Genomic DNA, 24,108 nt, shown 5'->3' with positions numbered 1-24,108 from the left:
TTCTCTTAATATTAGGGCCTCTGGTTTTCTCTAGTTGTGTGGATTGTATTTTATATTAAATCTCAGTCTAAACTGCTTCAAAACTGGCTTGAAAGAGAATTAATTTCTAAGATTCCAACCTGACTGTTTGTATTTAATGAAATTATGTCGAGTCTATTTTCCCATTTGTACTGAGACACTATTAGCCTAATCAGAAAATCTAGTGTAAGAGTTCACAAGAATTAAAGCCAAGAAAGAACTTGAAGAACAATAACTTACAAGTTATTTTGAGATCCACCAATATCACAGTCACATGCAGAACAGCCATACAAGCTGTTGCCAAGACCCCAGTATCCTACCTGGGGGGGAAAACAGTGAAATGTATTTTATGGCAAATGTTAAAGTATGTAATGCACCACAGAATTTACTTCATCTCCTGGATGAATGATGCTCTGGAGCACTGTTGTGCTGCTGCCTGTGCTTTGCCATGGGCAATTGCTTCTCTTGCCAAATTACACAGGTGCTTAGCCTCTACAAGAAGAGCCAGATATCTACTAATCTGTGTAAGCAATATGCACTGTGAATAGTAAAGATGGCCTGAGGACATGACTTTCCATTTCCTTTCCTCTCTGCGAGTAGTTGTTCTGGTGCAATTTGTTTGCACAAATGCTAGCAAGCAGTAAAAAAGGACCAGATGTGCCAATGCAAAATAGGCACATACAGATAGAAAATTATTTTGGATTTTGACTAATTGTTTGCTTTTCTGGTGAGAGATGGGAGAGATGACTTCTGAAAACACATGCAGAAGTGGTAACAAAAACTGAGCACGTACGATGCATTTTTCACATCGTCGTCCTGTGGTGAACCGCTGGCAGAGGCACTCTCCCGTGGCAGGATCACAGATGGAGAAGGGCAAAGTGCCAGAGGGATCACAGTTGCAAGCTGCAGGAAGAGAAATGTGTGCTTACCTCTGCATGTCCCTATAACGGCATCAGGACTGGCATTTGCTTTAGATGTGGCATCAGCTTGACAGTCTGTCTCCATCCTCCAGACAGGTGCTCTGCAGATAGACATGCCCTGGCACCCTGCAACCCTCAGACTGCCCTTGGGGAATGGAATGTTTCCTCAGTGGGTACCCTCTCCAGGAGAAAGCAGGGGCTCTGGTCCAGTGCTGTGTGCTGCACTGCACAGTCCTTGTACATTGACAACCGCCATGCTGTGGGCGTAGTGATGCTGTGCTCACAAACCTAGTGCGCCTGAATAGGGATAGAATGTGCTTCTCTTGGTGGAACAGCTGGCTGGAAGCTCCTGCTGTCACAATGCTGCTTTGTGCTGTACAGAGTCCAACTAACCTAACAGCCCATCTCTGGGTTTTCATTCACCCTTACACTGACTTTGATGCCAAAATAAATTTCATCTGTTTTAATCTCCCTTTTCAAATAAATTGTATATTTATCCATCCTTCTATTAACAACAGCCTGATCTGTTGTAGTATAGCATTCATTCTGCAAGCGATTGTACATCTTTTGAGTCTCAGGTGCAGCACCAGAAACCTTAAATGTCATTGATACTAAATCATAGTAGGCAACTAGGTATTTTGTGAAGCAGGTAGTGCATTAGTGTGTGCATCTCTGCATTTGGCTATTTTCATCTCTTAACAGTACTTCAGACAGAAGAGTAAAAGAAGTGGTTTACACACGCTGGCAGCCCAGAGGGTCACTGTTGCTCAGCCCGTAGTAGTTTGCCCTGCACTTGTCACAGCGGGCACCCTCCACGTTCTCCTTGCAAGGACACCGGCCTGCAACCGTTCCCAGAGCAGGATCTGTGCGGCTTTCGCACGCGCCGTTGTGCAGTGTACCTTCTGGGTCACAGCTGCAGGCTACAGGCACACAAAAAAGGAGCAGAGGCAGATAAAAATGAGCATTTAGATATGAGCATGAAACACAATTATAGAGCCACTGGTAGGCACAAATTCAGAATTCTTGTAAAGATTAGAGACATTCATCCACATTCACTGTGTTAGGAAATATATTATGAGACTGCCTTCATGATGCATGCCATTTTTTCCTAAGGCATTTTCCATTTCTCACAGTAAAGCTGACATCTACCACATGACTCCCCTGGGTAATCACTCATTGGCTCCTTAAAGACTTTTCACAACAATCAATGACTACAATTAAATTACAATCAGACTACTTCTCCCACCCTATGTTAAATATTGAATTGAGCTCATCTTTCAGAAAGACCTTTATGCCTGAAAGACTATTTTTCTTGCTTATGGTAGGTATCTAGCAAAAGTTATTACTCCTCCCACATTTTACACATCTTCTGCAATCCCTGACTATCACAGAAGCAACAGCTCTACTGCTATTCATATTTATACAGATGTTGGTCAAGAAAGATGACAGTCCTGCTGCACTTCTAAGCTCAGTTTAGCAATGAGTTGGAATATACAGCTCTTTTTACAATGTCAGTTCAAGGATTCAGTCATGCAGCAGCTCCAAAACAGTTTGGATGTTACAGGTTTGGTAACATTTTTTGCAATCATATGAATATTTAAACATGGAGATGCCATAGGGTTCAGTCCAAAGAGAAACTGAACCACCCTGTTTTGAGTAGCTCTTACAGAAGCCAAAAAAAGGGAAGCTTACGGAGGCAAGCCTGAGGGTCTGAGATGACTTTGAGTGGATCCTGGTAGAAGAATTGCTTGCACTGGTCACAGTGTTGCCCTGTGGTGTTGTCTTGACAGTCCTCACAAACACCACCGCTAACCCCACCACTGGCCTGGTACATGGCCATGTCAAAGTGGCATCTTTCAGAGTGGCCATTGCAGTTACACCCTGAAACCAAAACAGAGATTGGAGTATTTCACACCATGGTTCCTATTATGTGGTCTTGTCAGCATTGCTGTGTGTTAATACACAGAGTCACGTGTACTTACATGATTTCAGTACCCCAGCAAGAACATAGCTTCCCAGGCCTTGTGCTTTACAACTGGACAGTAGCACTGGAGACTTACAACAGAACTGGGCCCTGCACTTGGAAAAGTACCATGCAAGGGAGTGTCCTGATGCAGTGGGGAACACTGCTCCACTGAAGAACAATCTGCCTGAATCTTTGTTACAGATCACAGAATCACAGTGTTAGGGGTAGGAAACAACCTCCAGACATCATCAAGTCCAACACCCCTGCCAAAGCAGGATCACCTAGGGCAGTTTGCACAGGAACATATGCAGGCAGGTTTTGAAAGTCTCCAGAGAAGAGGACTCCACAACCTCTCTGGGTAGCCTTTTCCACTGGTCAGTCACTCTCACCATAAAGTGTCTCCTTGTGTTGAGGAGGAACCTCCCGTGTTTTAGCTTGTACCCACTTTTCCTTGTCCTACCACTGGTCACCACCAGAAAGTGATCAGCACCTTCATCTTGACACCCACTCCTCAGATATTTATGGACATGGATAAGATCTCCTCTCAGACATCTCTTCTCATAACTAAACAGCCCCAGTTCTCTCAGTCTTTCAGATCCTACTATATTGTTCTCGTATACCCTACATATTACTATGGTAACAAATAATTTAACCTTGTCTAAATTCTTCTTTCATTCACATGAAAAAACATTTGCAAACAAGTGAATGAACTTTCTTGCATTAGCTGCTTTTTCCTCTTTATTTGAGTACTTTTCTCCTCATGAAAAATAAGAACATGAAAAAACTCTCCTTGTAAGGCAACACGGCACTGATGGATACGGGAGTCTTCTAGATAAGGCATGGAAACCCAGACACCCAGAAAGCCCTACTGAGCTGGATCTGTGTTACACAGCTGGTGTGTTACACCCACTTCCCAGCCTCTCAGGTGTTGAAAAAAAAAACGTTAATTTGAGTTACGTTTGCAAGCATTATCTTCTGTCCCTTCAGCTGGCCTCCAGGGAGCATCATTGTAGAAATCTTTACATCTTTCACAAGACAAACCTTCAGTGTTATGGTGGCAGATGCATCTCCCATGGACCTGCAATGTGGTGAGAACAGAGTGAGAACAGAGGGGACAGACGAGAACAGAACAAAGGGGAAGGAAGAGGAGGGGCGGGGGGAGGGGAGAGGGGTATTCCATCAAGATCAGGAAAATTCAAAGCTCTTTGGCTCCCTCAGCTGACATAATTCTCATCTTTGAGCAAAAGATCTGAAGAATACTCACTAACTTGAACCAGCGTTAAGCAACATTTAGAAAAAGTACTTGAAGAGATCTCGAAGGAGACTTCAACTTTTTAAATTCTCTCTCCCTCCAGATCTCTCTATTGAGACATCTATTTTCCAGGAGAAAAACCCTTTTGTTCACCGGGAGAAAGAATTTACTACAGTCATGTTTCTGAATTTTTTAATAATCCATTTTTCATGGCTTAGCTTTGCATTATCAACTGCTCTTTGTGCCAATGCCTCCTCTCCTTCTGCAGAGCCCCTGCGCCCAGCTGGAAGTGTGGAATGCACTCAACGAGTGCCCATTCAAGTCTACACACACCACAGGTTACTTACTGCATTACATTTGCATCATTAGAGCTCTGGTATTTTCATACTATTATCAACACATCTTGTTCCAGTTGCTAGTGCCAAGAGACAGCTTCTGAGCAATCCAACCCAAGGCTTTAAAGGAAGCAGCAGTATGGAAACATTTTACAACTTGGAGTTGCAAATGGTCAGTCTAAAGACCAGTAGACATCTTCCTTCCTCTCTCTTCCTCCATCTTATCCTTCCCCCAAAATACCAGGTAGGGACTGCCCTAGTTGGAGACAGTGTTAATGACACACCATCCGAGACTGGTGGAAAACATCTCCCCGCAGGTTCTGCACAGGCTCACACTGGCTGGCATGGCCATTGCAAAAGCAGCTGCCCTGCACAACCATCTCATAGACAGCATAGTAGTACTTCTCGAGGGGACTGCTGTGTCTTCTTCCAAGCAGAGCATCCCCAAGGGTGTGGAGTTTAGTAAAATTGATCCTTAGGTTTGTCAGTGTTATGAGCTCTGGAAGGCAAGAAGAGAAATCGAGAACCCAAGTTCACTCAAAAATAAAACAATTTGAAACCTTTGGTTTGGATCAATCACCTAAGAATTCACCTCCATACTGAAGAAACAGTGAAAATTATCTGATACTGTTTAATACCAGTAATCCACACAGTGCCAGGGCATGGACCCGCTCCTGGCACACAGCTGCCTAAGTGCTAGAACCCTCTTTTTGTATGGCTCTGGCCAGGCCCAGCCTACATATTCCCAACCACTGCCTTCATAGGTTCACATACACCTCTGGGATTGCTCCCAAAAAGCAATGTGAGATTGGAGCACTTGATTCCAGAAGGAAAGACAGCTTAGCTGCATGGATGAGGTCTGCAGAGCTGTGCTGTTTGCCTTCAAGGCAAGACTGGACCATTTTATTTGTTAATATGGATGTCTCTCTAAGATCTTTAGGTACTTAATTTTCAACATCATTGATTTAGATCATCTAAGCTGTTGATTCTTGCAGTGCACAAAAACACCATCAAAGTGTCTCTGAGAAAACCTGTACTGTCCATACCTTGGATATGTGGCAAATAAGGATTTTCTATTTCAAAGCTGGGATCCAAAGCTTTTAAAACAACCTGCAAAACAAATGATCACAGCTCTATAGATCATTGAAGCCAGTATTTTGGGATATAAAGAATATCACTTGAGATTAAGCAGTTACCAAGGCCACTTTATTGATCCCATGAAAGAAAAGAACAATGCTGTGCCCCAAATTCAGCAAATGCTTTCACCCTTTCAACCTAGCCTTGGCTAAGTGAGGCAAAAGAACCTTTTGGTGGATTGATGTGTCAGGGAGAAGGAAAAGCAATGCTCTAGAGTGATGTAGAAATAGGATGAGCTCCCACCAAAAGGGACTGAAGGACAGACCCCCGCCTTTAGGACAGAAGCCAATGGAGAGAGTCAAGATCTTTTTGAGGGGAACTTCCATGTGAATCTGGCAACCAGGAAAGAAACCTAAAAGGTTTTGGACATGTTTTACAGATCCATTTGGGTGTGAAAATGATGGTAAAACATAGTGTTTATTGTTTCCTCCTTACTTCAGTAAAGTCAACAGCATTTCACATCTCATAACTTGTGGAAATGAATCTGATGGAAACACACAAGAGACTTTGATCTCCAGAAAAGCAGCCACGTATGATCTGAATTCATACAAACACAGACACCTGGCAGTACCTCGCCTTCAGTGGAGGGCTCAACGTCTGAGTATCTTGAATCACAAACGATGTCTTCCATACTTTTGGCTGGCCCAGGTGAGACGTTAGGAAAAGAAGCTGCACAGTCCTGTGCAAAATATCTAAACACTTTCCAGGTCTGTCCAAAGTCAGTGGAGCGCTCAACCAGCATTGCTGCAGGCCGAAATGTCTGAAAGAAACATTATTTCAAGGATTCTTTAACCAGACATTGATAAGACACCTCAAGGGTTGATGTATTGACATTCCTGTTTGGGGATGCCAACAGCTACCAATTAAAATTCTGTGTTTGGGAGCTTGTAGGCTCACTACAAGACTAATGTTGTGGATACATCATTCCATGAAGAAGCTGGATTCTTCTTTTGAACCACTCTCCTGCAAAAGGAAAGAGTAACTTTTCATTTAGATACAAAACTAACCACACCTTGAGTACTGTGTCCCGTTCTGGGCCACTCAATTCAAGAGAGATGTTGAGGTGCTGGAACGTGTCCAGAGAAGGGCAACAAAGCTGGTGAAAGGCCTGGAACACAAACCCTGTGAGGAGAGGCTGCTGAGGGAGCTGGGGTTGTTTAGCCTGGAGAAGAGGAGGCTCAGGGGTGACCTCATTGCTGTCTACAACTACCTGAAGGGATGTTGTAGTCAGGTGGGGGTTGGTCTCTTCTCCCAGGCAACCAGCAACAGAACAAGGGGACACAGTCTCAAATTCTGCCGGGGGAAGTATAGGCTGGATGTTAGGAGGAAGTTTTTCACAGAGGGAGTGATTTGCCATTGGAATGGGCTGCCCAGGGAGGTGGTGGAGTCACCGTCCCTGGAGGTGTTCAAGAAAAGACTGGATGAGGCACTTGGTGCCATGGTCTAGTTGACTGGATAGGGCTGAGGGATAGGTTGGACTGGATGATCTTGGAGGTCTCTTCCAACTGGTTGATTCTATGATTCTATGATAACAATGTAGGAATTTTGTAGGGAAAAAAAAATGTAGACATCTGGATCATAATAGATATGCATGAGAAGGCTGAACTAAATTTGAAAAAGCAACTGCAGTTCAGAGATGTCCTAATTTTTTAGGGTTCAATTTTGTAATTTATTTCTATTTTTCCTGATTTAATTATCAGATTTATAGAAAACCAGATCAGAAGGCACATGAATAGGAAACTATTCAGTCTATCCTGCTCCCTTAAGGCAGAATCAACTGTAGCTTAACCATACTTGACAGGTGTTTATCCAACCAGTTCTTACAAATGACTAAAGATGCAGCTTTCACTGCTTCTCTAAGCAATTTATTTCTGTGGTTAAGTAATTAATGTATAACATTACATAATAGCTCTGGCCAAAGATGTACCTTAAAAGTCAGGATAAGGTGGCTGAACTGGAATAAAGTTTCTAGGTCCAATCTAATGCTGACGTGGTCAACGCCTGAAAAGAGAATGACAATGAAATGAAGAGCACATTGGAAGGGTTCTTTCCCACAGGGAATTTCAAGGTGCCTTTTCCATCACAGCACCTGGGCTCCTTAGGACATCCCCTGTGCTTTAGCTGCTGTCATGCAGCTGGATTACTCTCTTGTGGACACAATGTGATGTGCTGCCTTTCTGGCACTGGCAATGGTGCATGTTACGAAGACTGCAGGAGACAGCTAAAGGTCCTGTTCAGGTCATTTGCACACTAAATGATGGTGATGGTAAGATTATGGCTTCATGGCTTCCTGCACACAGATGTTTTTAAAATCTGTTCAACTTTTTAATGCTTATTTCTAAGGAAAAACAAACAATAAAAACAGAGTTTTCTTCACAGATCTCTTACATGTTTTTATACTGCAAGACCTACAATTTGTCATAAGCAGAGCTATTGCACCAGGCATCTTCCAAAATTGCAGCAACTATGGGAAAAAAACCTCACAATTCAGACATTTGCTGTAGAGAGCTGCAGGAGTTCAGCTAATACCCCCACTGTTCACATCTGCAGCATTCCTGCTGATCAGGCTGTGCATGAGATCTCATCCCAGAAGAAAGATGGGGAGAGCAAGAAAAGATCCTCTCACAGCTGGCCCACAGCTTTACTGGCAGTGGTGTCCCAAAATGGCAAGAGTTCCTTTCTAAAGAAAGTACAATTTTTATTGGATAGTCAAACTAGATGTAACATCATAAAAAATTTTCTATGTCTTAATTTCCACACAGTCAAATATGCCTTCACAGAGAAACTGTAAGGGTAATACCTTCAACAAGGACAGTGGAATTGAGTGCACCCTCACCAAGTTTGCAGATGACACCAACTGAGTGGTGCAGTTGACATGCTCAGGATGGGAAGCCAACCCACAGGACCTGGAGAAGCTCAAGAACTAGGCCTCTGGGAACTTCATGAGCTTCAACAAGTCCAAGAGCAAGGTCCTGGACCTGAGTCAGGGCAACCCTCAGTATTGATACAGGCTGGGGGATGAAAGGATTTTGAGAGCCATCCTGCGGAGAAGGCACTGGTAGGTAAAAAGCAGGACACGAGCTGACAACATGGGCTTGCAGTCCAGAAAGCCAACCATGTCCTGGGCTGCTGTATAGGGTTAACACTCCTGGGGGAGTGACCCTGAACCTGACCCTAGGGGTCTCGGCCCCTCCTCAGGGGTGGGCCACACTCCAGGTGATGGTTAGCCCACTCCCCCCACTTCCTGTGGTATAAAAGACAGGAGTTCTCCTGTCTCTTGCTCTCTTTTCGCCCTCTTGCTCACTACCTGCGTTCATGACCACACACACACACTGATACTGCATACCAGCCACGAGGCAGAGACACCATCACACTACTCGGGTTGTATCCATCCCTGTTTTGTATTTTGCTGTTTTCCCTTCCTCATCCTTTGTAAACTCCCCTACCTCCAATCCCTTTTTTCTAAGTTATTGTTAAACTTTTCCTTTTTAACTTCCAAATCGAGTGAGATTGATTTATTGGGGGTGTCCCTACCTTTTATCTCTCTCCCTGTCTTTTGGGGAAAGGAGGGGGAGGAGGGGAGGGCACTCTATAAACTCTATAAATTCTATAAATTGTCATTGGGTCTACCAAATTTATAAGAGTCTCTGGGAACTTGCATTTGAACCCAAGACAATTTATTTGGCGTCTCAACGTGGGGCTAGGTAGAAAGAATTCTTTCAGAGAAGATTTGGAAGTTAAAAAATGGATATTCTGACAGTCTTAATCATTAACGCATTTGGATGTCTGTTTTGGGGCTGGCTGTTAAAGTTTATAAGTTACCATGTCTTCTGGATTGTCATTGATATGCTCTGGGAATATTCTAAGCTTTTGCCTGCCCGAGTCTATGCCTATTTCCTGAATTCTGTTAGTAATATCACTGTGTTTAGAAATGTTTCTGGAACATGGAATCAATCTGAGTATATGCATTGGAGCACAGAAGCTCCAGATATTTTGGGGGAGAAATGGTACTGGATAGCTGTTATTTCACTGTGTGTAAATGTGGGTTTGGGAATTAATAAGATAGCGGTGAACTGGGACACGTGGAAATATCGGGTGGGCGCCGCCATTAGGGTGCTTAGGGGGAGGGGTAGTCCTCACTGCCCGAGCTGCAGTTGCGGGGGTTGGGCGACAGGTCAGGCCGTTCCGGCCGCCCCCAGCGCAGGCACCGCCCCTAGCGCGGCTCCGCCCCGAACTCCGCCTCCGGTCCCGCCCAGGGCAGCCCCCCGGACCCTGCCCCCTCAGCCCAGCCCCCTTCACCTGGCGCCAATTACGACGCGGCCAGCAAGATCAAACGCAAATCCTCCCGCAGATGCCGATCCAGGGCAAGGGACCTCTTCGGGAACCAGCACCCCCCAGCAACAGCAACCAGCTGGAAATGGACCTGATAATGGAGTGATCCTTATCAGCTCCACGCCCAGAAAGGAAATCAGGCACATAAGGCAGGAGTATGCAAGGGCAAACGGACAGTCCCTTTTAGCCTGGCTTTTGAAATGCTGGGATGCAGGAGCAGAAACAGTGGACCTAGATCACAGGGAGGCGAAACAGCTGGGATCCTTGTCGAGGGATGGAGGTGTGGATAAGGAGCTGGGAAGGCTCGATGGTACCCACTCACTTTGGGCCAGGCTTCTGATAGCTGTGAGGTACAGGTACCCGACTAAGGATGACATGATTTTCCATCCCCTTAGATGGACAGATATGGAACAGGGGATCTCATACCTGAGGCAAATGGCGGTTCAAGAGATAATTTATGGAGCCGACCAGAGGCCCTCGGACCCTGATGATGTCCGCATGAAGCCAGCCCTCTTAAAGAAACTGACTCAGTGTGCCCCTTCCACATATGCCCCCACATTGGGAGCACTGCTGCTGGGCAGAGACCCCAACAACCTTCCCACAATCAGGGAGTTTGTGAATGACCTAAGACAGTTTGAAGACAGTTTGTCGAGGAAAACCTTAATTGCCACTGTAGAGACCCTCACCCAAGAAATGAACGAGCTGAAAGCCTCTTTCTCTGAAATGCAGAAGGCAGAGGATGACTGCTCTTCACCTTCAGAATGGGTGCAAGTCTCAGCTGTAAGGAACACACGCCGCCGTGCTCCTCCTCCTCCCCGCAGGAGACCAGCCCAGAGCAGACAGGGTACACACAGGGGGTCACTCTGGAGAACACTGTGTGACCATGGGGAAAACATGGATAGATGGCATGGCCAGCCCACCTCAGCTCTATCGGCCAGGGTAAGGGAACTGCAGGGGACAAACACAGGGAATAACTCCTCCAGAAGAGGGGTTGCCCCAGTGTCCCGCAGGCAGCGCTCTCGCTCAAGGGGTGGTGAAGCCAGTAACTCAGGTCCATGTGCCTCATGCAGTCACACTGCTCAGAATTAGAGGTGCCCTGTCTCCAGCCAGGCGGAGGCCAGGGATAACAGAGTATATTGGGACGTGTTTGTGAAATGGCCTGGCACTTCTGAAGCCGAGAAGTACAGAGCGTTGGTAGACACCGGTGCCCAATGCACTCTGATCCCCTCCAGCCACAGGGGGACAGATACTGTTACAATTGCAGGAGTCACAGGGGGGTCTCGGGAGTTGACTGTGCTGCAGGCTGAGATAAGCCTCACCGGGAATGTGTGGGAGAAGCACTCCATAGTAACTGGCCCTGATGCACCTTGCATCCTGGGGATCGACTTTCTCCGGGAAGGGTACTTTAAAGATCCGAAGGGAAACAAGTGGGCTTTTGGCATAGCAGCTGTAGAGACTACAGACAAAGAGCAGCTGTCTATCATGCCTGGCTTGTCAGATGACCCTTCCGTGGTTGGTACCCACAAGGTGGAAGATGTCAAGTTACCTATTGCTTCTCGTGTAGTTCATCGCAGGCAATACCGCACCAACAGAGACTCCCTGCTACCCATACAGCAGCTGATTCGCCGCCTGGAGCAGCAGCTTGTCATCAGCAAGAGCCACTCGCCCTTCAACAGCCCGATATGGCCAGTGCGAAAGGAGACAGGGGAGTGGAGACTCACGGTGGATTTCCGAGGCCTGAATGAAGTGACTCCTCCAATCAGCGCAGCCGTGCCTGATATGTTGGAGCTGCAGTATGAACTGGAAACGAAGGAGGCCAAATGGTATGCCACAATTGACATTGCTAATGCTTTCTTCTCCATCCCCATTGCAGAAGAATGTAGGCCGCAGTTTGCCTTCACCTGGAGAGGAGTCCAGTACCACTGGAACAGACTGCCTCAAGGGTGGAAGCACAGCCCTACAATCTGCCACAGCATCATCCAGACTGCACTGGAGAAGGGTGGAGCTCCGGAACATCTACAGTACATCGATGACATCATTGTATGGGGTGAGACAGCAGAGGAGGTCTTCCAGAAGGGTGAGAAGATCATTAATATCCTGTTGGATGCAGGTTTTGCCATTAAGAGAAGCAAAGTGAAAGGGCCTGCCAGAGAGATCCAGTTCCTGGGAGTTCGATGGCAGGATGGCCGACGCCACATCCCTATGGATGTGGTGAATAAAGTGGCCACTATGGTGGAACCCACTAACCGGAAGGAGACACAATCCTTCCTGGGGTTTGTGGGCTTTTGGAAGATGCACATTCCCGGGTACAGTCAAATTGTGAAACCCCTCTTTGACGTTACAAGAAAGAGGAATAACTTTGAGTGGGGACCTGAGCAGCAGGTGGCATTTGACCAGATCAAACGAGAGGTGGTCCATGCCATGGCCTTGGGACCAGTTCGAACCGGCCCAGAGATTAAGAACATTCTCTACACAGCAGCCGGTGAGAATGGTCCTAGCTGGAGCCTATGGCAGAAAGCTCCTGATGAGACAAGAGGCCGCCCACTCGGGTTCTGGAGCAAGGCGTACAAAGGCTCAGAGACCAAGTATACCCCCACAGAGAAAGAAATCCTAGCTGCCTATGAGGGAGTCAGAGCTGCCTCTGAGGTGATTGGGACGGAGTCACCACTCCTTTTAGCTCCAAGGCTTCCGGTCCTGACTTGGATGTTTAAAGGGAAGGGTTCGACTCCGCACCATGCCACAGATGCCACTTGGAGTAAGTGGATGGCTCTGATAACTCAGAGGGCTAGGATGGGGACTCTCGAGCGTCCAGGCATTGTGGAGGTCATCACCAACTGGCCAGAGGGCACTGACTTTGGAAAGCCAGCAGAAGAGAAGGCAGTGACCCGTGCCGAGGAAGCCCCCCCATACAGTGACCTCCCTGAGGAGGAAAAGGCATATGCTCTCTTCACAGATGGATCCTGCCGCCTGGTAGGCAGCAAGCGGAGATGGAAGGCTGCCGTCTGGAACCCCACACGCAGGGTTGCAGAGGCAAGAGATGGAGAAGGCGAATCCAGCCAGTATGCTGAGGTGAAAGCCATCCAGCTGGCCCTGGACATTGCAGAACGAGAGCAGTGGCCAATGCTATACATCTACACCGACTCATGGATGGTAGCAAATGCCTTATGGGGGTGGCTGAAGGAGTGGAAGAGAAATGATTGGCAGAGAAAAGGGAAGCCTATTTGGGCTGCTGATCTCTGGCAAGACATTTCTGCACGCCTGGACAAACTGCCAGTTAAAATCCGACACATCAGTGCTCACATCCCAAAGAGTAGAGCCACTGAAGAACAGCAGCATAACCACCAAGCTGACCAGGCTGCCCACATCTGCCAGATTGACCTGGACTGGAAACACAAAGGTGAACTGTTCTTAGCTCGGTGGGCACATGACTCTTCTGGTCACCAAGGAAGAGATGCCACATACCAATGGGCCCGAGACAGATCCGTGGACATATCCATGGAGGCCATAACTCAGGTTATCCATGAATGTGACATCTGTGCCACCATAAAGCAAGCCAAGCGCATGAAGCCTTTGTGGTACGGGGGAAGGTGGTCAAAGTACAGGTATGGGGAGGCCTGGCAGATTGATTACATCACTCTGCCTCGGTCTCGTAGTGGCAAGCAGTATGTGTTAACCATGGTGGAGGGAAGCACGGGGTGGCTGGAAACCTACCCAGTACCTCATGCTACTGCCCGTAACACCATTCTGGGCCTGCAGAGCCACATCCTGTGGAGACACGGTACCCCAGAGAGAATAGAGTCAGACAATGGGACCCATTTCAAGAACCACCTTGTAAGCAACTGGGCAAAAGAGCATGGGATAGAATGGGTTTATCACATCCCATACTACCCACAAGCTGCAGGAAAGATTGAGCGACACAATGGCCTGCTGAAAACCACCCTGAAGGCTATGGGAGGTGGAACTCTCAGAAACTGGGAGAAGCACCTTGCAGAAGCCACTTGGCTGGTGAACAGCAGGGGATCAGTTAACAGAGCTGGTCCTGCTCAGTCTGCCCTACTGCCCACAGTTGAGGGAGATGGAGTTCCTGTAGTCTGTGAAAGGAATCTACTGGGAAAGACTGTGTGGGTTGCTCCTGCCTCTGGTGGGGGAAAACCTATCAAAGGGGTGGTATCTGCAGAGGGTCCTGGTCACACATACTGGGTGATGATGGAAACTGGTGTTATCGAGTGTGTCCCTCAGAGAAACCTCTCTTTAGCTGAAAAGGTTTTGAAATCTCAGAGTTGATTCCATGTGTTCCAGATACTTTCAGGTTATCTTGTATAATAGTTGTATCATAATTGTGCAATACTTGTATCATAGTTGTGCAATACTTGTATTATAGTTCATAAGGGGTTACAAGTTGTTTTTGTAGTTATACCCTCACCACTACACGGCGTCCAACAGAACCTACATCACAGCAGCAGCTATCCAGAGTCCTACAACATCGCATCACACCACGGCGTCCAACCAGAACCCTGCATCTGATTCGTCACTGATGCCCTGCAGTGAGAGACTGTTCCTGATTTCCCTCCAGAGGATGTCTACAGCCAGCTCATCTACACCTGTTCCCCTGATGCCAGACACCAAGAGAGACTGTTCCTGATGTTTTTTCTTCACAGAGGAAAAAGACTTTCCTGAGTTCCAACAAGAACTGTTCCTGTTTTCACTGACTTTTCTTCCGTTCCTGCCCTGCTCACATCTCAGCAACCTGCACCGGGCCAGAGGAGCACATCGCCTTGAGATACAGCCGGGGACTGAGAAGGACTAAAAAGAACTCTTAACCCAAGGACACTTTTCCCATCTTTGGAGAAGAAGACTGTTCTTAGGAAGGTGGAAGTGGTCTAACCAAGGGGTGGAATGTATAGGGTTAACACTCCTGGGGGAGTGACCCTGAACCTGACCCTAGGGGTCTCGGCCCCTCCTCAGGGGTGGGCCACACTCCAGGTGATGGTTAGCCCACTCCCCCCACTTCCTGTGGTATAAAAGACAGGAGTTCTCCTGTCTCTTGCTCTCTTTTCGCCCTCTTGCTCACTACCTGCGTTCATGACCGCACACACACACTGATACTGCATACCAGCCACGAGGCAGAGACACCATCACACTACTCGGGTTGTATCCATCCCTGTTTTGTATTTTGCTGTTTTCCCTTCCTCATCCTTTGTAAACTCCCCTACCTCCAATCCCTTTTTTCTAAGTTATTGTTAAACTTTTCCTTTTTAACTTCCAAATCGAGTGAGATTGATTTATTGGGGGTGTCCCTACCTTTTATCTCTCTCCCTGTCTTTTGGGGAAAGGAGGGGGAGGAGGGGAGGGCACTCTATAAACTCTATAAATTCTATAAATTGTCATTGGGTCTACCAAATTTATAAGAGTCTCTGGGAACTTGCATTTGAACCCAAGACAGCTGCATCAAATGAAATGTGGCCAGCAAGTCAAATGAGGTGACCCCACCCCTCTACTTGAACCTGGTGAGACACCACCTGAAGTACTGTGCTCAGCTCTGAAGTCTGCAGAACAAGAAAGAGAAGGACCAGTTACAGCAGGTCCAGAGGAGGCCCACAGAAATAACCAGAAGAATGGAACATATCACCTATGAAAAAAGGCTGAGAGCGTTGGGGTTGTTCAGTCTGGAGAACAGAAGGCTTCATGGAAAATTTATTGAAGCCTTTCAATACTTAAAGGAGGTCTAAAAGAAAAATTTGGACAAACTTTTTATCAGGCCCTGTTAAAACAGGACAAGGGATAATGATTTTAAACTAAACAAGTGTAGATGCCCCATCCCTGGAAACATTCAAAGTCAGGTTGGATGGAGCTCTGAGCAACCTGGTCTACTGGAAGACGTCCCTGCTCACTGCAGGAGAGGTGGATGGGATAACCTTTAAAGGTCTTTCTCAACCTAAACCATTCTATGATTCTGTGATATCAGTGAAGAACTCTACTACAGAGAAGACTGTGACAAAATTAATGCATGGCACGAAGGGTGCCGATAGCCAGAGTTTATGTAATTATTTCCTAAATTATTAGTGTTTCACACTGCAAGCACTGTTTTGGTTTGGGTCTTTTTAATGGGCATTTGTGTTTTATGCACTCTGTCATTACACATCTGCAGGCAAATGCACCTTTTGGTGCCCAGGTGGCCAAGAGAGCCAATGGCATCCTGGCCTGCATCAGGAATGGTGTGGTCAGCAGGAGCAGGGAGGTCATTCTGCCCCTGTACTCTGCACTGGTTAGACCACACCTTGAATACTATGTTCAGTTCTGGGCCCCCCACTTTAGGAGGGACATTGAGATGCTTGAGTGTGTCCAGAGAAGGGTGATGAGGCTGGTGAGAGGCCTTGAGCACAAGCCCTACGAGGAGAGGCTGAAGGAGCTGGGATTGTTTAGCCTGGAGAAGAGGAGGCTCAGGGGTATTGCTGTCTACAACTACCTGAGGGGTGGTTGTGGCCAGGAGGAGGTTGCTCTCTTCTCTCAGGTGGCCAGCACCAGAACGAGAGGACACAGCCTCAGGCTGTGCCAGGGGAGATTTAGGCTTGAGGTGAGGAGAAAGTTCTTCACTGAGAGAGTCATTGGACACTGGAATGGGCTGCCTGGGGAGGTGGTGGAGTCGCCGTCCCTGGGGCTGTTCAAGGCAGGATTGGACGTGGCACTTGGTGCCATGGTCTAGCCTTGAGCTCTGTGGTAAAGGGTTGCACTTGATGATCTGTGAGGTCTTTTCCAATCCTGATGATACTGTGATACTGTGATACTGTGAAATCACATTTCCCTGAAAGGCAGATATCATGCGAAAAATATATGGCCACTGTATATAACACAACACTGCCACAGCTCCTCTGGCAAGCTACTGAAGAGCTGTAGAGAAAAAGCATTTCTGAAATTCTATATTGTTACACAGAGATAGGTTTAAATCACTCAAGAATGCCAAATCAAAAATAGATACAGTTTTGCTTCATCTCTCCCTGAAGGCAACCTGGTGAATGCCAATTACATAAATCTCACAGTAACATTTTGCTGTAATATTTTCTTAAAGAAACTTACCATTTTCTGATTGCCACCACTTCTTTTTCCTATCAGTCCAAAAAGTTGTGATAACATTTTCAACCAGGTGACTTTTGTGCTGCGCATAGGGATTATATGGGTATCTGGAGTCACAGACAAAGCACTTCTCTTCAGCCTAGAAAACAAAACAGCAGAATAAAGCTAATTTTGGTCTCTTATCTAAATATCCAGTGGATGTACCCACATTTATGCTATTGCAAGACTAAAATCTGCCATACTGCTTAGAGTGCCTGTGCTTTTTATCACTCACAGTATCACAGTATCACCAAGGTTGGAAGAGACCTCACAGATCATCAAGTCCAACCCTTTACCACAGAGCTCAAGGCTAGACCATGGCACCAAGTGCCACGTCCAATCCTGCCTTGAACAGCTCCAAGGACGGCGACTCCACCACCTCCCCGGGCAGCCCATTCCAGTACCCAATGACTCTATCAGTGAAGAACTTTCTCCTCACCTCAAGCCTAAATTTCCCCTGGCGTAGCTTGAGGCTGTGTCCTCCTGCTCTGCTGCTGGTTGTCTGGGAAAAGAGACCAACTCCCACCTGGCTACAACCTCCCCCCAGGCAGCCGCAGACAGCAATGAGGTCACCCCTGAGCCTCCTCTTCTCCAGGCTGAACAACCCCAGCTCCCTCAGCCTCTCCTCACAGGGTTTGTGTTCCAGGCCTCTCACCAGCTTTGTTGCCCTTCTCTGGACACGTTCCAGCACCTCAACATCTCTCTTGAATTGAGGGGCCCAGAATGGGACACAGTACTCAAGGTGTGGTCTAACCAGTGCAGAGTACAGGGGCAGAATGACCTCCCTGCTCCTGCTGACCACACCATTCTTGATACAGGCCAGGATGCCACTGGCTCTCTTGGCCACCTGGGCACACTGCTGGCTCATGTTCAGGCGGGTATCAATCATCACCCCCAGATCCCTCTCTGTTTGGCTGCTCTGCAGCCACTCTGACCCCAGCCTGTATCTCTGCATGGGGTTGCTGTGGCCAAAGTGCAGCACCTGGCACTTGGACTCAAGCTTTCATAGGTTGGAACTAGATGATCTTTGAGGTCTCTTCCAACCCAAAACATTCTATGATTCTACATAAGGGACAAGCACAAGAAAATCATCGCTTGCACAAAACATGTATATAGGAAATGTTGGCCTCAGTTGTTAAAGTGTTAAAAATACACTTTTTCAGTTATGGAGAAGAGATGCCAGTAAAAGCACAGAAATAAGTCTGTCAAGGTGTTAATTCTGGGTTTACCTGACAGAAGGCTTGTTTTGCAAGTGTCTCTGATGAAATTTTTGTTACATTTAGCTTTTATTCATGTCTCATAAAGGCTGTACAAACTTTCATCCAGAGATAATACTGAAGAGGCAGAGGGGATACGAGGGAGAACTGGATCTTTCAAGATGTAAAAAAAAACCTTGAGAGGAACGTTCACTAAATTAATCATATCATTTCCCTCTCTCTTGCATATTTTCAGCAGCTCAGAGACTCAGCCAGGAGCAGCAGACAGATGCTGTTGTACAAATGGAAGGCAAGGTTGGAATCCAGGTGCAATGTAAGTGAGTGGCCTGGGCTGACACTACCATCTTGACCACTGTCAGTGTCTTTTGTAGAAATACAGAAAGGAAGAAAGTTTAAAAACTAGGCAAAGAAGGAAAATCAGGATGTCAGTAGGGTGAAAGGATCTTGTTTGAAAATGTAACAAGCTGAGGATGAAGGTGGCAATGATTAGCCAGTATCTAGCTGATGAAAGAAAGGCTTCTGTCTGCAAAAGGACTTTGAAAGAGAGGGCAAGGAGCTGCTATTTAAGGCGATAAGAGGGGGATTCGGTGGGAGACGTACGGAACTATGACAAGGTTAACATGCTGGGCAGGGAGATGACTTGCTGAAGCATGTGGACAAGCCCAAGCAGCCCACGCACAGGCAGCAGGACCATGGGAAAGCCTGCGACTGGCTGTACTGGAGGAGCTGATCAACGTGGCCAGAGGTGGCTGCACTACGCAGACAGACTCTACAAGATTTCTGCAGCGCCTGAGCATGAGGACTCCTAGATAAGGCATAGCAAAAGGTGATGCTCAAGCTGCGTGCCTGGCTTGCAAGGACACTGGCAGGGGGAAGAGGGGACAACACAGCACCCCAGAGGGAGCTGAAGGTGGAAGTACAGATTCAGTGCCCATGGCTGGGAGGCTGGCAGGGATGCTGCTGGAAACAGAAAGCAGGAGTCAGTGGCAGGATCTGGGACAGAAACAATCCAGAAGGGGAAGTGGGGAGGGGCACCATGCCCAGCACACTCAGGATCTATGGAGAAGTATTAGGAATGTTTTGCACATCTGTGTATTATTAAATCACCTGGGAATTATTCACATTTGAACAAACTAAGATATAAAAATGTACAGGCATGGTGTAATGGCATGCTTTTAAAACATCACAATAAATATGTATTCTATCCTGCCATTCTATAACATACTCAGTAAGTGTATCACACAGTATCACAGTATCATCAGGGTTGGAAGAAGGTGAGATAGAAATACAAAAAATTACTCTGTCATCTCATTTCACAAAGTCCTAGTAAGGAGAGCTTAGCTTATTGAAGCACGTGGCAGAACTGCACACACCCACTCCCTGGTTTATGTAGACAATATGAGATATTCAGTCAACTTATGTTAAAGGTTGCTTCATAAAAATAACTCTTTTGTGTCCTAAAGGACACATACATGTATAGTCCACATAAGACAAGTCTGGCAGATCCCATGTGCCTCTGAACTGCAGTTTTATAATCTCCTTAACACTGGGTCCTCTTTTCCTCTCAAAACATGTGCAAGCAGTAAATCCAACCACAGGGCAAAACCCCACTTAACTTACATTTCGAAATAACAAGACACATTAAGCACTGAAAATTATCTGCAGTGCTTCTCTTCAAACACAAAGCAGTGAAACTCTTTTTTTAAAAAATCTGAATTTTCAATAAGACAACACCTGAGTTCTGACTCTTGGCAGCTTGCCATGTTGACTAATACACTCTCTCACAAGTAAGGTTTGCTGTCATCGTGATGCCTGACACACAGTTCATCAGGAAGGGAACTAGGGGAGGAATAACTTTGCTTTGCAAGACACAAAGCTTGCTGGGCTGCCTCCAGCAATGTGTTCAAAATGTGCTTGTGAGAAAGAGAACTGAGTTGAATTGAACTCTGATACACTACAAGTGACACATGCTGACAGAACAGACTATTACCAGAGCATAAGCCTCTACCTCTCAAGCATTCTCAGCAGAATTCATAGCTCATGCCCTCTTCAGGACACAGTCACAAGGGGTCAAGGTAGGATGAAATAGCATTGAATCACAGGGATTATTGCAGAACAGCTGTTCCTTGCCATTAGTCTGTATTTATATAATTCAAAGGATAAGTGAAAAATAGGCAAGTGAAAAATACTATTTTCATTGCTCTTTGATCTTCTTTTAAAAAGCAAAACTAAAAAGCAGTTATTCAGCTAATGCCAGAAAGATGATGGCTCTGTGAAGACTCTTTGTGTCCATCTACCAAGCAGTGCCAAGACTCAGGCTATTTCAGAAGAGGAAAGAGGTATTTACATTTTCCAGAAAATGTAGTTGCAACACGTAACTTGGAGCAGTGCTTGGTGCCATTGCAGCACGGCAGAGCAAATGTGTCACACCATTCTACCAGAAGACCATAAACTGCAATTATTTTCAATTGTTTATAAATGAAGCTGTATTTCATTAACTTCCTCTTCAGCCTAGGCTGACAATTTATTTTCTGAGCAAGACCAGGTCCTCCAGGACATGCAACAGGGAAATTCCACTTCTGCCTGGTGCAGCTCCTGCCCACCCACTTTGGCCTTCATTGCTGTGGCCAGGGAGGGAGAGGGATCCTCCTCATTACTCACATTCTGGGTCTGCCTAACCACCCACATAGCCAAAAATTGGACAACACCATTAGGTTCTCCCTCCCCCAGAAATGGCTTTCTGCTTTTATCAATGCTGCTCTTAGATTAAAAGACATGAAAGGACATGGTGTGAATCTCTTAACAGGCTGCCTCACATCTCAACACCGTATGGAACACATCCTTCAGCAAAGGTCTGTCAAGGCAGTGTCTACAGCCTGCATGACTGCACTCCTCCTGCACTTATGCATATGCAATCTGTATCCTTCACCTCTGAAGCATAAGTGGGAAAAGGACTGGCAGAGCAAAGCTCTTTCAGAAATCCCTGTACTCATTCACATCTCATGGATATTTCGCCCTCTTGAGCAGCTACGCATCACTGTGGAGCCTGTTTGCTGCCAAACCCTCCACATGTGCTGCAATAAAGCATAAGATTGTTACATCACACTCTTTGATGATAATTCAGGCAAATCCAATAGAAACTTCCTAGTCTGGGCAAATTCCTTTTACAGGTGGGAATACTGATAGCAAGCAGACTTCAATTTATTAAAAAAGAAACAGCAAACTAACCTCTAGGTAGCCTATAATGCAGTACTTCTGAGGGCTGGTCATTCCACAGGTTGATGAGGCTGTTAATTGCTTGCTTCGACCCAGGAGAAGGTCCCCAACAGCTGGGTGGCAGGACCCAGCATCACAGTCATCCTGTGCATGGTGAAGTCTTATCAGCACTGAGCACAAAGTGAGATCAAAGAGAAATTAAATTATTTTTTATACCCAACAGTGTTCTTCAGACAAAATCAGTTAAATCTCAACATCAGCAGAGAACTAAATCATCCTTTGCCTGTGCTCCTTTTGTACTTAATAAAATTTGGTGGACTCCTGAAGAGTTTCGATAATGAACATATCTGCTGCAAAATCACTATAAAAGATATGACTAGCACATTGCAAATCTGTGCTAAAAGTTAATTTGTCAGCACATTATTGCACACTAAACATCCCAGTCTGCCACAAGCAACAATTTATTATGCTCTCCACATACCCATAGCCAGCACTACTGCAGCAGAACCCCAGGCATTCCAATTGACTTTTAGAGCAGAGACAGATTTGTGTTAGTTCTGCTGATTTCTCTTAATTTCCAAGTGGCAATGGTGGAAATTAGACCAGGACTGACATCAGATTTTCTGATGATTTGCAATGAATCCTCTGTTCAGATACTATTGAATGGTCATCAATAATTAAACAGAACAATTATCTATTTTCTAAATAATGGCAGGATCTTTTTGTTTGTTTTGTCTGAAACAACATCAAATATTTTCTTCATTATGTTAAAACTTTTCCTCACAGGGCTCATGCTTTTAAGCAAGTTTCATCCTGAAAACATGAACAGGAATGGGTACCTTGAAGGATTTATCTCTTCAGTTTTACTTGGCTCAACTTGTTATAAAAAGTGGAGTTGAAAAACCCAACCAATCGATAGAAGAATATCCTACAGAAAGCTAGAAAGAGTAGTGCAATTACAATGGTAAAAATGCAGTATTTTACAGCCAGATTTCAGTCTCTGGCTCAGGCCATATTTCAGGTGATGAGTGACACTTAGGTACACAGCAAGACCTGACTTTGGTTAGCCTGCTCTTCCTATTTATACAGATCCATACTCATTGCTCATTAGCAGATACTGATTATCACTTTCATGGCCTGATTCAGACTCAGTTACAACATGCACCTTTTATTTGTACTTTAAGGTTTCATATCCCTCATATATCTTAAGCAAGAGAGTGGGGGAATAGGGTCACACTTTTAAGACACATGTAATAGTGAATTTAAAAGAATCACTCCAACAAAATATTGGAGAAATATGTAAATCACATGACAATAACTTAAAATTGGCCTAGAGTAACTGTAACATCTGTACTTACTGAGATGTAAGAGGATGACCAGCCCCAGCTTCATGCCTCCTTGTGAAATTCAGACAGGTACCACTGCAAGAGTAGAGTTAGGTCACTTGGTGCTCTGCCATACCAAGGCACCCTTTACATGTAAGCTTACTCAGAGCTAATTTGTAGTAAATGGACAGAGCCCTAACAAAAACATAAAGATTGAAAGGAAATCTGGTTTTGACTGTTCTAGTGAAAAATTATCACTGTGGAAATTTGGGGCTGAAACAAAGATGAAAGCAGAGGGACACCTCACAAGGGTGTTCTGAGAGGACTCTGAAACCATATTCATACTTAGTGTAAAATAAAAACAGTGCTAACAGCAAAAATATTGTAGTCCTCAAATACGAGCTATTTAATCATAACTAAATTCACCAGGGCCATTTGCAGAGATATAAATCTTTCCCTGGAGATTATTTTTTCTTTTCATTCACTTAAAAAAAAGACTAAGGTGTTAATGAAGACGTCACTGAGAAATGTCTTATGGCAAGTGCTATGGATTTTGTCAGAGACAATATTGTAACCACATCTTAAAGTGTGGTGAAGCAGGAAACATTAATATCAATGCAAAAGAACCATACAGGGCAACCTCAGCACAAAACAAAGAACCTGCCAAGACAAAACCTGTTGGAGAAGGCAGACATAGGTATAAAAGATAACCCAGCATACTGCCATCAAGCACATCTCTCAAACCACAGCTTGCCCCCATCTTTGCACCTTTCACCTCTCTTTCCATCTGTTGGCACCAGCCTGGCTCTATGCCCTGATGCAGCTCCAGCTGTTGGGGCATCCCTGTGTTATCATGCCCAAAATGTGTTTCCTGGCTCCATTCTTCTTCCTCACCTCCATATAGTTGCTGCTGCGCTGAATGAGCTAAGACAAAATTCTCACCTCAGAGTAGGGGAACATAAGCAAAAGCATTTAAAGTATTTCATGTTACAAGCTTCCCGTAGGCTTGGTTCACTTGGCTCTATACAGCATATGACACAATAGCCATACCTAGATGGCTATTTCAGCAACCACTGGTAGCAAAGGTGACCCCAGCCTTCTGTGCTGCTTCAGCTCCTCTAATCTTCCGCAACTGCAAAGAAACTAGCACGTAACTGGTAAACAATACCAGCAAGCATCTGTGCAGCTGTACCTGGCTCCCCAGCTACAGAGAGAGCTGGCCGTGAAGCCAGTGTCTGAGGCAAAACTCAGCAAACATATTCCTGCAATAAGTAAGACTA

General features: G+C 45.8%; 1 protein-coding gene across 1 annotated transcript in view; it reads right to left on the bottom strand.

Moving 5' to 3' along the window:
* LAMB4 (laminin subunit beta 4) overlaps window positions 1-23,457 on the bottom strand; it is a 54,371-nt gene extending 30,914 nt beyond the window's left edge. The window contains exons 1-12 of the mRNA XM_064142484.1: window positions 22,862-23,457; window positions 21,516-21,673; window positions 17,035-17,170; window positions 7,556-7,629; window positions 6,200-6,388; window positions 5,538-5,601; window positions 4,776-4,990; window positions 3,862-3,982; window positions 2,631-2,819; window positions 1,679-1,858; window positions 812-921; window positions 259-338 (exon numbers count right to left, since the gene is read on the bottom strand). Of these exons, the coding sequence (XP_063998554.1) occupies window positions 259-338; window positions 812-921; window positions 1,679-1,858; window positions 2,631-2,819; window positions 3,862-3,982; window positions 4,776-4,990; window positions 5,538-5,601; window positions 6,200-6,388; window positions 7,556-7,629; window positions 17,035-17,170; window positions 21,516-21,673; window positions 22,862-22,895 (1,550 nt within the window). The 5' untranslated portion in view covers window positions 22,896-23,457. The remainder of the gene's footprint in view (window positions 1-258; window positions 339-811; window positions 922-1,678; window positions 1,859-2,630; window positions 2,820-3,861; window positions 3,983-4,775; window positions 4,991-5,537; window positions 5,602-6,199; window positions 6,389-7,555; window positions 7,630-17,034; window positions 17,171-21,515; window positions 21,674-22,861) is intronic.
* Between the last annotated feature and the right edge of the window lie 651 nt (window positions 23,458-24,108).

The sequence above is a fragment of the Pogoniulus pusillus genome, chromosome 4 (genome assembly GCF_015220805.1).
Source record: "Pogoniulus pusillus isolate bPogPus1 chromosome 4, bPogPus1.pri, whole genome shotgun sequence".
Lineage (NCBI taxonomy): Eukaryota > Metazoa > Chordata > Aves > Piciformes > Lybiidae > Pogoniulus > Pogoniulus pusillus.
Note: the sequence above shows the minus strand (reverse complement) of the source record. Positions and strands in the feature narration are given on the sequence as shown.